The sequence below is a fragment of the Cetorhinus maximus genome, chromosome 5 (assembly GCF_964194155.1).
Source record: "Cetorhinus maximus chromosome 5, sCetMax3.hap1.1, whole genome shotgun sequence".
NCBI classification, from domain to species: Eukaryota; Metazoa; Chordata; class Chondrichthyes; order Lamniformes; family Cetorhinidae; genus Cetorhinus; species Cetorhinus maximus.
The window spans coordinates 112812774-112827548 of NC_135883.1; the positions used below are offsets into that span (position 1 = coordinate 112812774).

Consider the following 14775-nt stretch of genomic DNA (forward strand, 5'->3'; position numbering starts at 1 on the left):
TTTCTAATCTCCACTGTTATGTTGTGTGCTAACTGAATCAAAAGCCTAGAATGAATAATAGAGCTTCAATTGGACTTAAAGCCTGATTCAAATTTTTGCCTCAATAAACCCACCTAAGCGATATGCAGTATACCCCATGAACATTCCTGGCCCATTTATGGAGTGGTCAGGAGCTGTCCCCTTAAGACTGACAATTAGACCACTCAGTGCCGGGATATATTTGTGGAATGTTGGTGGCATTGCTCTGCCCCACGTCTCCTGAGAACTATGGGATATTTATTACTTCATAGGACTCTAGTTTCATAATCAAGAGACCTATTGCCACAACAGGATGGACAGTTCAGCCATACAGAAGAGAGGCCCTTTAAAAATGGCAGTAGCCAAAGCTTTGGTGTTGCTGAGGGGTGGGAGGTCAGTGGTGGGGGGACTTTGGGGAGGGATAGGGGCATAGGTCTAACAACTGTATTTTAAGGGCATTGTCACCATGTTGACCTGATGAAAATCTGCTCCAATTGGTTTCATATCTTTGACTTTCAAATGTCTTTTTTATTGTCAAAATGGAAATCCCTTCCTTTCTTTGCCATTCAGTGACATCAGTTATAAGGAGTGTCCTAGAATGACTCCATTATTAGTTCCAGGGTGCATGATTTAAAACTGGCCCTGATACAACCTGAACAGAGAGTAAAACAGAAATGCTCAGCAGGTCAGGTAACATCTGTGGAAGCAGCGGAATGGCTCTCAGACCATGCTGATGCTGTGTCCTCCTTGTTTTACACTGAAAACCCTCAAGGAATGTTTCTGTAATTAACATTACCACAGCAGTCTGTAAGCAGTGTTGACCCTTCTCAAGGGTTTCCATGCCAGCAATAAAACTGATTTTTTTTAAAAAAAGGAAACATGAAGTAAGCCTATTGTGTTGGTCTTTGAAATGAGGGAGGGGAAACTTTGAATCTTGAAGTCCTCTGTCTAGATTTCCTGTTCCCTGTAAACAACACTCTGCCCATATTTTGTTCTTGCAGTTATCACAACCCATGCTAAAAATATCATTACGTGGAGGACTGCATTAATCAGAACACCACAAGGAAAGATTAGGCCTCCCTACTGCAGACTCCCCCTCCACTCCCAAGTCCTGGAAGATGATCCTGAAACCTCTTCACCTTCCCATCTTCTTGCCAGTGAGTCTTTCTTTGGTATAGGGGTGGCCTCCTGCTGCTTGAACTTCAATTTCCGCCCACCAACATATGTTGCTTTCTAGCAGCATGGAGACGAAGCCCATAAGTTCAATGTGTTTGGGTCTCAAGCTATCAGCATTAGACCCATTGAGCACTTGTTGCCACCTCCTCCCCAATTCTGAAATTCTGTTTCCAGTTAAAAAAAAACTCCCCTTCAGATTCTGCAGAGTAGCAGAGAAGTTCAGTACTAGTGGAGCATCAGAAAGTTTTCCTTAAAAACAAAGCCCTGTCTGGGATTTTCTGTGCCCGCTGGTGTTGGGCTTGTTTGGTGCTGTGAGTGGACAACCAGTGTGAAAACAGTTTGCAATCGTCCGCTCAGCCCGTCGATGGCGGGCTGCGTTCCCCGCCATCGGTTATCGGGAACCTCATTGTAATACCTCAGCTTATCATAATAAGGTCAGCCTGCAGGACTCATCCCCCCGTCCGCTGGATCGTCCGCCCAAGTCAGCGGGAAAACACGCCGGTAAAGAACACGTCTTGACAACTGTGATGTGCAGAAGTCAGGATTTACCGCCAGGGTCTTGCTCACATTGCGGACATTCGAAGAGGAGACAATGCAGGAGCCCAACAGCAACAGGACCCTTGGGGAACATTCATGGCATGCTGGGTGGATTCTCATGGACCTGGCTCTGCTGCAAAGCATCTCACGGAAGTTGGAAAGTCACCGTTGATGCTCACAATGGATGATGGTTGAGGGGGTGGGAGACAGAGTTCTAGGATTGACTGGGAGAGGAAGAGGTGTCGGGGGTGGGGTGAAGTTGGGAAGGGGGGAGAGCCCTGGGGAGGATGGGGTAATGGGGGAGAAGATGGCAACTGGGGAGGTAGGTGTAAGAGGGGTGGAAGGTGTAAGGGAAAGAGTTCGGAGAGGGGAAGGACTGTGGAGAGGAGAAGGAGTCCAGGGGGAGAAAGGAGTGCAGAAAGGGGAGGGAATAAAAGTGGAGGAAGAAGTAAGGGTGGAGGAAGGAGTTGGGAAGGGGGAAGGAGTAAAGCTGGAGGAAGAAGTGAGGCTGGAGGAAGAGGTAAGGCTGGAGGAAGGAGTCAGAAGGGAGGAAGGACTAAGGGCAGAAGAAATGAGGCTTTCTGAGGTGTCAGGAAGGGGGAGGGACTAAGCAAGTGGGGAGTCAGGGGGTTGGGGTGGGTGTGGTGGGAGGACTAAGTGGGGGGGGAAGGGATTCCGGGGTGGAGGGGGAAGGAGTCTGGAGGGGAGAAGGGGTCCAGAGGGGGAAAGGAGATCTGGAGTGGGGGGAAAGTGTCCAGAGGCGGGGAAGGGGTTGCGGGGTGGAAAGGGCTGCAGGGTGGGACAGTGTTCCGGGGGAAGTGGCCTGGAGGGGGTGAGGTGTTCTTGGGGAGGAATATCCATGTGAAATTGCAAGGAGGGGTCTGATGGGTCCATGTCTACCTCCTGGGGAGTGAACTGAGGGTGTGTGTGGTAAGAGGGAATGATAAGAATGACTGAGGGCAGAATGAGTTGGTAGGGTGGGAGGACGAGAGTTTGACGGTAGAGGGGACGGTGAGGGTGGTTGGTGGGTCTCGGAGGCAGACACGCACCCTGGGGGTGGAAAGGAAGAGGTTGGGGAGGTTAATGTGGATGAGGGTGGGATTTACTGGAAGGAAGGGAATGTGCATGTTCACCCGGACGTCCCCGAAGGAAAACGGTTGTGGCTGGTAGGTCACGGAGGGGAGGTGGAAGGTGATGCCTGGATGGGGGTGGGGGGGTGGGTCAACTGTGATAGGGGAAAGGAAATGGGTGACGAAGGGAGGGGAAAAGATGGGAGAGCACATGAAAAAACAAATCCAAACCATCCTGTCCAAATCAAAAGTGAAACGAGAGTCATGCTGGGTGAGGTCAGATGCTGCATGGGAGTGTGATCAGTGGGTGGGTGGAGATGCAGGTCAGCTCAGATGGACAACTGATCACGAATCCCAGCAGGCAGCATTGAAAATGCTCAGGACATTGAGGTGATTATGATACGTGAAGGATCCACGTGAGTGTGAGAATACTTGCATGAGGCTCCAAAAGGTCCTGACACACGCACACACTTTTCCCTCCAGAATCACTCATGGGCCACCTGCTCCCTCTGCGGTGACAGAGGACAAGGTTGAGGGAGTCACAGGCAAAGGGACTCAGAGGGAGAGGACAGCCTCTGAGATTTCTGAGTGGATGACTCAGGGGTGTCCAGCTGCCGCTCCTCCTCCCTTTGAGTGCCTGGGGACCCTGGTCTGACTCCTTAAGGGGAAGGAGCATCTGGAGGGACATCGAGTTGGCCCATTTTCCCTCTTGTGTTGCCACTGCAGGAACTCACCCATGGCTCCCGTGATGGAGTGCAGGCCTGAGCGCATCTCCACACTCTGCTGGACCAGGGTTTTCATGGCGTCCGCCATCCTCATGGAGACCTCCATACACGCACTTGTGGGCACCACTTCATCAGAGAGCAGGTGGACGCACTCCTCCAACTTACATGCTGCTCTGCTAAGGGCTTCCAACAGCTCTGCGTGATGTTCCCCGCCTTCCGCTGACTCCCCAGGATGAGTTTGAAGGCCAAATCTAGAGGCTGATCATCTGACTCGGAGCTCACAGATGCCTGGTCCCCAGCAATCTCCAAGTGCTGGGGAGCTTGCATGAACCTGCCTCCTGCTGCTGTGGATATGTGTCCGTGCGGTGACCACCAGATTGTGACTCCGAGCCTGCACTAGATCTAGGTCCCACCGAGGTGTAAATCTGTGCGCTGGTAGAGGGTGTGTGTAAGCACTGTGATGGGTCTTTCAGGCTGTGTATTTCCAGCTCTTCAATGGAGGAGGTGTCCTCTTGGCTGGAGGTGAGGACCTGGATTGCGCTGAGGGACTGGCTGGCTGAGGGTGCCAGTTGCTTGGCAGAGCTCCCTGTGAACCAAAGTAGAGTTAATTAGTGCATGGAAGCAGAGTCAAAAGCAGGAGAGAGAGCACTCACAGTTGTGTTGTGAGAGGGATGATGTGGTGCAGGGTCCTCAGGAGGGTAATCGCCGCTGATCTCACTGTCCCCGCAGGCACGGTCCATGTCCTCATCAGTCAGTGCGCAAAGTGAGTGAGGGGCCTAATGTGGGCCACTCCACCTGCTGGTCTGGAACCTCTCCCTGCTGATGTGAGCTGGCTTCTCCTGCATGAAAACAGATAGAGAGAGGGTGAGCAGGACACATCGCACTGCGCGGAATGTTTGCGTGGTGATCGGAGCCATGGACATGCTGAGGACACAAGCTCGAGAGAGTATGAGCCTGATGGAGATGTGAGGGTGTGTGTGAGAGTTAGTGGTGTTGTCCTTTGAGGTATGAGATCTCTGTGGATGTGTGATGGGTTTGTGAGTGTGAGTTGAGAATGATGAGAAGAGAATTACATTGGCGGAATGGATGAGACCGTTCATCCTGTAGTGGCACTGAGTGGCATTGGCACTGCCCACCGCTGCCGCCACCTCCCAAGCTGGATTTGTGAGGTTGCTGCCCATCCTGTGGCCAGAGTGGGGGTAGATGACATCACGGCGAGCCTCCACTGTATCCAAAAGGCGTTCAAGGGACGTGCCATTGAACTTGGGGGCTGCAGTCTTTTTGCCTTTCAGGGCCATGTCTTCTTTGCAGCAGCCATGGGCTGGAAGCACTGAGAGGTGTGCGCGTAGCTACACTTTAGATATGGTGCAATGTGATGACATGGCAGATGAATGAGAGCCTGCCCACCATCGAAAGAGCCTGTTTCCCCAGAATGCATAATTAATGCGGCGGGTTTGGGACGATACAGCGTGAAAAGCCGCCATTGTGGCCAGCGGGTAAAATGTTGTTTTAACTGCCTGCTGCTGCACTTAGTGCAAATCTGTGTGTTTTCTTGGGCAAAATGAGTTTAGCACTTTTAGCATCAGTTTTATTGACTTAGAGAAATGTTTTTTTGAGAATCATCAGTTTCTGGATATGGATAAGTATTTGTTAAAGATGAAATCAGAATATAAACTTTAAAAATACATTTATAGTTTTAGTACACTTTGGCTCCTTGGAGGATTGCTTTGACTGCAGCATATATAATTTCCCGATAAAATAAATGTAAATACAGTTTCTTGGGTATAGACTTTTGTAGGCTTGAGTCTAAAAATATGATCCACAGTTTCAAGACACAGCATGGGTCTTTGTATGCAATATTGTGCTAAGACTAAGTGTTTGTGCATTGACTTTTTTTCTTAAGAGATATATCAATTGCTGTCAGACTAGTGTGACTGACAGCTTACATGATGCTGCAGGAATCCATGTAATTAGAGTGACCTGTATTTGGTACCTGCCTGAAAACACTGAAAAGATGACCTCAGGAAGAGTAGCCTAGGACTGGAAATCATATAAATCACGTAGAAGCTGAAACCATGTGAAACAAAGAGTGGTATTTAAAGCCTGCTGCTCTTCTTTTCTTTCAAGAAGTAATTGTTCCCTGAGATGATCACCAATAGCAAATTTGAATGTTTCTTTGAGATTTTCTCATTGTAGTAAAATAGAAAATTCATCAAGCTACAAATATTTTGCTTATTCAGGAAATGCTGCAAACAAAGTAAACATGGTTTACTTCTGTGTATTTCATTTATTCAATCTTTTATTACTTTTAAATGTTTGTGGAACATTCAGGGGAAAGCTCCAACATCAAATTGCTTTGCTTTCAATTTTTCTCTCCTCTGCTGATAGTTCTGATCTATTCTGGGGTACAGTACTACAGGCACTGGTTGTCTTCCTATGCCTTGGCTGAGTTAAAATCCTTCCTGTGGAAGTTTGCTGTGCACAAATTAACTGTCATGTTTCCTACATTAGAACAGTAACTACACTTCAAAAGTACTTCATTGGCTGTAAAGCACTTTGGAACATCTGGAGGTTGAGAAAGCTATATAAAAATGCAAATCTTTCTTTTTAACCACAAACTGGCAACCCATGGCCCATTGGCCTCAAACTTTGCATAGGCTTTGATAGAGGCAAGCAGTCATCCCATCCGAAAGCTGGGAGTCTTTCTAAACTATTCATGTTAGAGTAATATACTGTGTGTAAGACCCAAGTAAAATTCTCAAATACCAATGGGTGAAGGGTAGACCTATTGGCACTGGACATACAAGTAACATTTACACCGGACAAGTTCCAGGCAACGACCACCTATAACTAAAAAAGCTAACCATCTCCCCTTGACATTCAAGAGCATTACCATTGCTGTATCCCCAACCATCAATATCCTGGGGATTACCATTATCCAGAAATTAACTAGACCAACCACGCAAATTTGATACAAGTGGAGACCATTCCATCACACTCCTGGGGCAGAATCTTCAACTCGGTGAGCGGGGGCAGGGCCCACTCGCCGAGGCGTAAAATAACCCACGGTGACATCAGGCGTGCGTCCCGATGTCCCCGCGCGTCATTCAGATTTTCCATTCGGCAGGCGTGCAGCTGAGTCAGCTGCATGCCCGCTGAACTGTCAATGGCCTATTAAGGCCAGTTAACTATCAATTGAAACAATTAACTGAGCTGCCTGTCTAACCTTAAGGTTGGCTGGCAGGCAGGCGAAGAGCCCAGGCAGCCTTCGCATCTATCATGAAACTTCATTCATGGGTGGGATGAGATTTCATGAAGGTTTTTAAAGTCTTGTAAAAATTTTTACTAAAGTTAATAGACATGTCCCAGTTCATGTGACAGTTTCACATGAGGGGACATGTCTTAAAAATATTTTTTTTCATTTATTAAATTTTTTTGAACTTTAAATTAGTTTAAGCTCTGCCTCAGGGAGACTTTTGAGCTCTTTCACGCACATGCGCAAAAGAGCGCAGGCCCCTACTCAGACAACCCCACTGCCCGCACAGGGAGCGCTCATCGCTTTCAGGCGCGCGTCATGCTGGGCGGGCCTTAATTGGCTCGCCTGTGTAAAATAGCAGCACCTAGCCGATCGCGGGTGGCAATTGGCTGCGTGCACGCCCGCGCCCGCTTCTGCCCAACAACCACCGACGGGGAGAAAATTCTACCTCTGATTTCAGCCTTATAGATGGTGGACTGGCTTTGGGGAGTCAGTAGGTGAGTTACTCACCACAGAATTCTCAGCCTCTGACCTCCTCTTGTAGTCACAGTATTTATATGGCTGGGAAAGTTCAGTTTGTGGTCAATGGTAACCCCCTGGATATTGATAGTTGGGGATTCAGTGATGGTAATGCCATTGAATGTCAAGGGGCGATGGTTAGATTCTCTCTTGTTGGAGATGGTCATTACCTTGCACTTGTTTGGCGTGAATGTTACTTGCCACTTTTTAGCCCAAGCCAGGTCTTGCTACATTTGGACATGGACTGCTCCGTATCTGAGGAGTCGCGAATGGTGCTGAACATTGTGCGATCATCAGCGAACATCCCCACTTCTGACCTTATAATGGAAGGAAGGCCATTGATGAAGCAGCTGAATATGGCAGGGCCTAAGACACTACCCTGAGGAACTCCTGTAATGATGTCCTGTGGTTGGGATTATTGACCTCCAATGACCACAACCATCTTCCTTTGTTTTCTGTATGACATCAACCAGTGGAGAGTTCCACCGCATCCCCCGATCCCCATTGACTCCAGTTTTGCTAGGGGTCTTTGATGTCAAGGACAGTCACTCTCACCTCTTGAGTTCAGTTCTTTTGTCCATGTTTGGACTAAGGCTATAATGAAGTCAGAAGCTGAGTGGCCCTGGTGGAACCCAAACTGAGCATCAGTGAGCAGGTTATTGCTGAGTAAGTGCCTTTTAGTAGCATTGTCGACCACCTCTTCCATCGCTTTGCTGATGACCAAGAGTAGACTGATGGCGCAGTAATTGGCCGGGTTAGATTTATCCTTCTTTATGTGGAAGGACATACCTGAGCAATTTTTCTCATTGTTGGGTAGATGCCAATGTTGTAGCTAAATTGGAACAGTTTAGCCTGGGGTACAGCTAGTTCTGGAGAACAAATCTTCAGTATGATTGCTGGAATGGTGTCAGGGCTCTATAGCCTTTGCAGTATCCAGTGCCTTCAGCCGTTTCTCGATATCACATTGAGTGAATGGAATTGGCTGAACACTGGCATCTGTGATACTGGGAACCCCTGGAAGTATCCGAGACAGATCATCTGCTTGGCACTTCTGGCTGAAGGTGGTTGCAGATGTATGATGCTGGAGGGTTAAAGAAGAAGGGGAAAATAATTTAAGAATTGATGTGGCAACCAAATTTGGAAAAGGAGGATTGAGACATGTTATGTGACTGCAACGCCACAGAGGGGCCATTGTGATGGCACTATCTGTTAAAATAGAGAGGGTAAGATGGTCACCAAGAGCACCATTATCCTATACTATGTAAGAGGCTCAATGCATCATTTGATATATACACTCTTTTGTTTTTGCCAATTCAGTCTGGTGAGCTTTCCTGAGATTTTCAATTCAACGTCATACCTCACCAAATCCAAGATCCTTGGAAGCTGCCAAATAACAAACTGGCATATGTCATATTAAATCCAATACATTAACAAACTGTGTTCTTTTTTTAAATTGCAGGCAAATCTGTAAGGAATTTCAGGACCTATTAAGTCAAGAAAGATCACCCCTGGGATCCTCAAGACCAACTCCAATTCTAGACCTCGATATTCAGAGACATTTAACACATTTTAGGTATTTCTGCCACTTATCATATTGATCAAATTTACACTAAAATTTTTAGTCACCTGACATTGTATCAGCAAGTCAGTTATTCTGCTGTTGATATTAACCATATGGTTTTATGGTGTTTGACGTACAAAGGAACATAGGAATAGGAGTAGACCACTTAGCCCTCAAGCCTGTTCCACCATTCAATGAAATCAGGGCTGATCTGTGACCTAACATCATATATATTGCATCCACTACAGTAGATTTACTAATAAAGTTGTTGGGAAAAAAAAACACACCCTCACTCATGTGGAGCAAGAAGACCTGAGGACTGGTGGCCTGGGAAAAGCCACGAGCATCAGAGAATATGAGGCTGACAGCTTACCTGAGCAAGTGCCTACACACTACTTGTAACCCTCCATGTACCTCAGCTAATATTCAACAAACTTCACAACTTCAAGCTGCAGTCTCAAGACTGCCATCTGTTAATGTGTCACCCCAATTCTTTCCCCCTTTTCTCTTTCCTCTTGTAACTTCAGAGAACCTAGACCCTGCAGAAGAATCCACTTCGGAGGAGGGCACTCTACCACAAGTTGCACCATCATGCACCCTATTCCACACAAACACCACAAACATCGGCACTCTGTGTGGGTTAGATAATGATCCAGAGGGCTGTCCACGTTTTGAGACACCCAGCATAATTGAGCAGCAACAAATGCTTGTGGCAGTGACGGCCGAGGAGGCAGCTCATCAGACAGAGAAGTTCTTTCCCAGCACTGCTAATCAGGACACAGATGTGGATTTCCAGGGTCCAGCCACGAAGAGAAAACTGCCTGTGTTGCTCAAGTGAATACACCAGGCACTGGAGGGCCTGCGAGGAGTTTCATCATTTCAGCTGAAAGTATGGAGGAGTCTGCTCCTTTCTTATGTGATGTCATCTTGCATGGCATCCCCAGAGACACTATAGTCAGGCTCTCACAAAAGGAGTCAGTGCCATCAGTCTTATCAGCTTTACTGGAAGCTCAAATCACTGAAATGTATTTCAAGGAGTCATTCATCTTGTAAGATCTCCTCTCCCACAGATCAGTGAAATTGGGGACTGTCAGACCTAAGGGAGTGGCAGTGACATGTCTGCTGCTTCGTCACCTCCTTCAACCAACACCCATCATGGTGCCAGCTAGTCAGCTGAGCCAGATTGCACTGGCAACTGCCAAGATGCAACAACCTGAAGCTGGGTGCTCAGAAGTTCAAACACCTAAAGGTAAGGTTGCCAACCCTCCTGGATGAGCTTGGACTCTCCAGGAATTGAAGATCAATCTCCAGGACACTACTGTATGCAACTCTGGAGAAAAATCATTGGGATATTAAAAAATATTGGTTTTTGTCGTTTTCTTTGAATAATTTCAAAATATTTAAAATGGGAAGACAGAGACTATTTGGCTGACAGCCAAGCATTATCCAATTGAGTAATGAACCAATTGCTTTCCAATTGGTGTAGCAATGTAATGTGTCACAAGGATGCATATTTTGGCCAACTAATGGCTGGAGAGTTGGGTCAAGTCATGTGATGAAACCTTCAGTAACCCAGGGGTCACCAGCCATGAGCATCCCATCATGATCAACAGCAACCATCCATCAACATAGCTGAGGTTACTAGGAGAGAACATTGTAGGAGTACTGGAGGTAGGAAATCTTCTTCTAAGAAAGGCACTATGTGTTGACACTTGAATAAGAAATTAATATAAGGCAATTATTGTACTGGGATTTAAATTCATCGCATTATTGACATTTAGCAGTGTGATCTGCAGTGTAATTTTATAGCAGATTCTGAATTTGCAGTGTCATTATGTCATAGACATAACAGTTGGCTGAATGATTTCAACATTCTTTAATACAAAATGAAGGGAATGGTAGGTGATGTAGCTTTAATACAGATGTGCTTTGGACAACTTTTCAGGACAGGAGAATGAGCAAGTTACTGAAATATCTGAGCAATTAATATCCCTCACATCTCTTTCTGCAAGATGGTGAGGCGGCTCTCCATCTTCTACTGCTTCCTCACTTTCCCTTTGGTCTGCCTTATCCAATGGCAACTATTTCCACTGTTGTGCCTCCTTCAAATATGGGCGTCCTAGTATGGCAAGGTGGTGCATGATGCAGCACAGCACTATGATGGAAGAGACTCTTTCTGAAGCATATTGTAAGGAACACCTACTTCCACCACCACCACCCCCACCAACGCCCCCCCCTCCCCCACCCCCCCATCCCCCCACCACCCAATCCCCCCACCAAACTGTTGAGACATAGAACCTCAGCTTCAGTTACCTCATGGCCACTCTACCATGTTTACGGAAGGGCTGAATATTGAAGAGATGGTAGAATATTACAAGATATGTGCAATGTGACAACTGTCAGACTTCCTTGGACAAACATATGTGATCCTTTTTCTGCAACTGGGGACTAAAGGGCATCAATAGAATGGTAATCTTTCATATTCAAAAATTCTGCAGTGCTTGGTGCTCTCATGTTCTGAAGGCAACACCGGTACAGGCCACAATACTCTGGATACATCTGTATTAAAGCTACATCACCTACCATTCCCTTCATTCTGTATTAAAGAATGTTGAAATCGTTCAGCCAGCTGTTATGTCTATGACATAATGACACTGCAAATTCAGAAGCTGCTATAAAATTACACTGCAGATCAAAGTGCCAAATGTCAATAATGTGACGAATTTAAATCCCAGCACAATTACTGCTGCAAGTCATGAACCCTCTCCTGTTGACTGTTGAGGTCAATGGGGCAGGTAATGTATTGGTCATTCCTGGCAAACAGAATTTTGGTAACCTGCTTGGTGCAGCTATGTACTGCAGATTGGGAGATGCTTTGCCACTCATGATAAGCAGATAAACCTGCCAAAAGGCAGAAAATCTCAGAAGGATGCATTCTGGAATCCGGAAGGTTGCTTGACAAACCAAATACCTCAAAAGCACACAGACACCATGATCCAGTTACATGTACATACTGGTTTTAAACATTGCTTCAGCGGATAGATCAGTCCAGCTAGGCTTTACTGGCAGGCTGGGCTATGGGCGGGGCCTTCTGGATTTTCATGTGAAAATGACATTGGGGTTGTAATTGAGACAGAAAGAACCCAATTTCCATAACTTCACAAGGCCTCCATCTGCCTCTGACAGACACCTTGGACAACTCAGAAAACTGCAATTAAGGTAGCAATGGAGGGAATGCATTCTGAGTTTACCAGCATCACGATGACAGGAAACTGTGACTGACTACAACTTCATCAGTTAGCCACAGACATGTTGAACTGTTTAAATATGACCTGTTTCAAAACAAATACAAGAAAAGACACTGATTAAAACGGCTGCCATGAGTCACCTGATGTCTGATACTGTAAGTTGACAACTTCTCTGGAAAGTTTCTATATGAATTGCACTGCAGAACTATTGCATGGAATTTCACACCTGGGGGGCTGTTGGGGTCCAATTCAAACTCTTGAAAGGCAGGCATTAAAAATGCAAAGTGCTGGACTTTGATCAGCTGTAGTTCTGTCAAGACAATGGGAACTGCTAACCAGCCAGATACTCATCAGGCATTCAAAAGCCCCTGTGGAGGGCAAAATAATCCTATCTCCTGTTGATTTCTATCATGAAATGTGTCAAAGGTTTCGGAGATGGAAAGATCAAAAAATGGGATAACTTGGTCTGCAACAATGATGGCAAGACATGCTTAATGAATACCTTCCTGGGAATATATAGACACAAGTTTTAAAAACTGTTTCTGCCAAGCAGAATCAGGAGGAAAGAGGAAGGAGGAGAAAGAAACAACAGAGTCATCTGAAAACACTGCTGGAAGAGAGCAGTAAAGATCTCTCAAACTCTCTCCCTCTATCTCTCTCTTTCTCAAGCCAGAAGAATCTCCTCAAAAAAGTACAGACCTGAACCAGGTCAACTCCAGAATTCTACAGGAAACCAACTAACTCCAAATGACCACAACGTTCAACAATCTACGCCTCAAAGACAAGCAAAGGACTTAATCCCTAACTCTTTATTGGACTCTAACTTCCTTACTTCTGATATCTATGTGTGTGTTGTCACATCTTTATTTTTTTCCTCAGGTTCAGTAGCTAATAAGCTTTATCTTTGACTGAAGGAAACCTGGCTTGATTGGCTCATTATTGAAAAAATAAATACATTTGAATTGGAAAAGGCATTTATAGGGACAAGAAATTTTAACACTTTTGTTGCAACCAACTGAGGGGCCTGAATAGAAGGGGAGCCCGGCTTGCTTCTGCTCACCTGGTCATAACACCAGTAAGAATTCTAATGGGTACTTAACCACCCAGCCACCTTATTCCCATCTGACGCAGCAGACTAATATTGATAGATCTTTGTGTTAAGGTGGCTGATGCCTGGGTGCTCCAATGATACATATACTGATGAAACCACAGATCTACCTCCTTTTGTCTCTGGGCCCTGGGAAGGTTTTTGGCCATCGGTATCATGGATAGGTTTTATAGTTATTTTTTCAACTGTAATGTTTGTACAAAGAATAGATTTTCTTATCCAGGAGCACCTCTACTTAGTTTGAGAATCTTTCTGACTATGATAGATTATCTGGTCATTATCACATTGTTGTTTGTTGGGGCTTGCTGTGCACAAATTGGCTGTCATATTTCCTGCATTACAACAGTGACTACATTTCAAAAATACTTCATTGGTTGTAGAGTGCTTTGTGATATCTGGTGTTTGTGAAAAGCACAAATGATAAATGTAAATCTTTCCTTTTCTTTTTATTTTTCTGTTGAAAAGCGAGTTATAATTATGCATTTCTAGTAATAGTTTAATAGTCTTAACAAATTTGTTCCATATGAGTACGCATGGACTCAAACATTAATATTTGTTGTTTTTAAATCTGATGTAGCCTGATCACACATGGATTTGGTACCCCAGCCATCTGTGCTGCCCTCAGCAGCTTCCAAACTGTCCTCAGTGAAATGCTCAACTACCTGGATAAGCACACAGTTACTAAAAATGGAGGCTCACCAGAGAACGGTCAGGGCAATGGCAACACAGAAAAGGCATCACTGCGGAAGAGCTTGGAGTCATCTCAAAAGGATGGCAAAATTGAGAAGACAGAATGAACTCAGTGAATGAACTTTTAAGTCACCAGAGCTTTCTTGCTGCTGAAGTCCAATTTTAAACAAGGTGTTTTTTTTCCTCTTGTAGGAAGACTGGAAAGAGGGCAATAAAAGCTCGACATTGGAGTCACGACTTTTACAATACTGGAACATTTAATGCACATTTGTGCTGTTTATATAGTGTTTATAATGATACACCTAACAACTTAAGCGCCGGATTCAAAAGTGCAGTATTCCCTTTCAAATAACAATCTACATGATGTGGCATGAAACCTGCTCATTATTTACCTCATGTAATTATTTGCATGATCACAAGATTCTGGGGAAAATGATGGCTCCAGTCTCCCTGTAACATCCAGGAATCTTCTGAGTTTGCACATGTGGCTTCAACCAGGACTCACCAGTCTATTTGAGTTCTGATCTAGTTTTCACCATTCTGGTGGATGAGCATCAAGTTTATGGCAGATGTAAGTTGGAACGGCTGCAGATTTTTGCAGCCCATCACATTTCCAGTGGTATATCATATAAATGATGTAATGTGGCAACACAGAGAAACTAAAACTGCTAAAGTGCTTATTCAAATTAGTTTCCTGACTGATCATGTTATAAATTGAAGTTGCCATCGTGAGCCATGTGGTATGATAAATTTTTCAATTAGCCAGACAAACCAGGACACAGATTATAAAAGTATTCATATCACATGTTGTTGATCCATTTTCACCCTGAGCTTAATTCAAACCCCCTTTTACATTACTCGATTTTT

At 45.3% G+C, this 14775-nt stretch overlaps 1 protein-coding gene across 1 annotated transcript in view; it reads left to right on the top strand.

The window, feature by feature from the left end:
• tfap2d (transcription factor AP-2 delta (activating enhancer binding protein 2 delta)) overlaps nucleotides 1-14015 on the top strand; it is a 100821-nt gene extending 86806 nt beyond the window's left edge. The window contains exons 7-8 of the mRNA XM_078541325.1: nucleotides 8761-8874; nucleotides 13796-14015. Coding sequence (XP_078397451.1) covers nucleotides 8761-8874; nucleotides 13796-14015 — 334 coding nt within the window. The remainder of the gene's footprint in view (nucleotides 1-8760; nucleotides 8875-13795) is intronic.
• The last annotated feature ends 760 nt before the right edge of the window (nucleotides 14016-14775 follow it).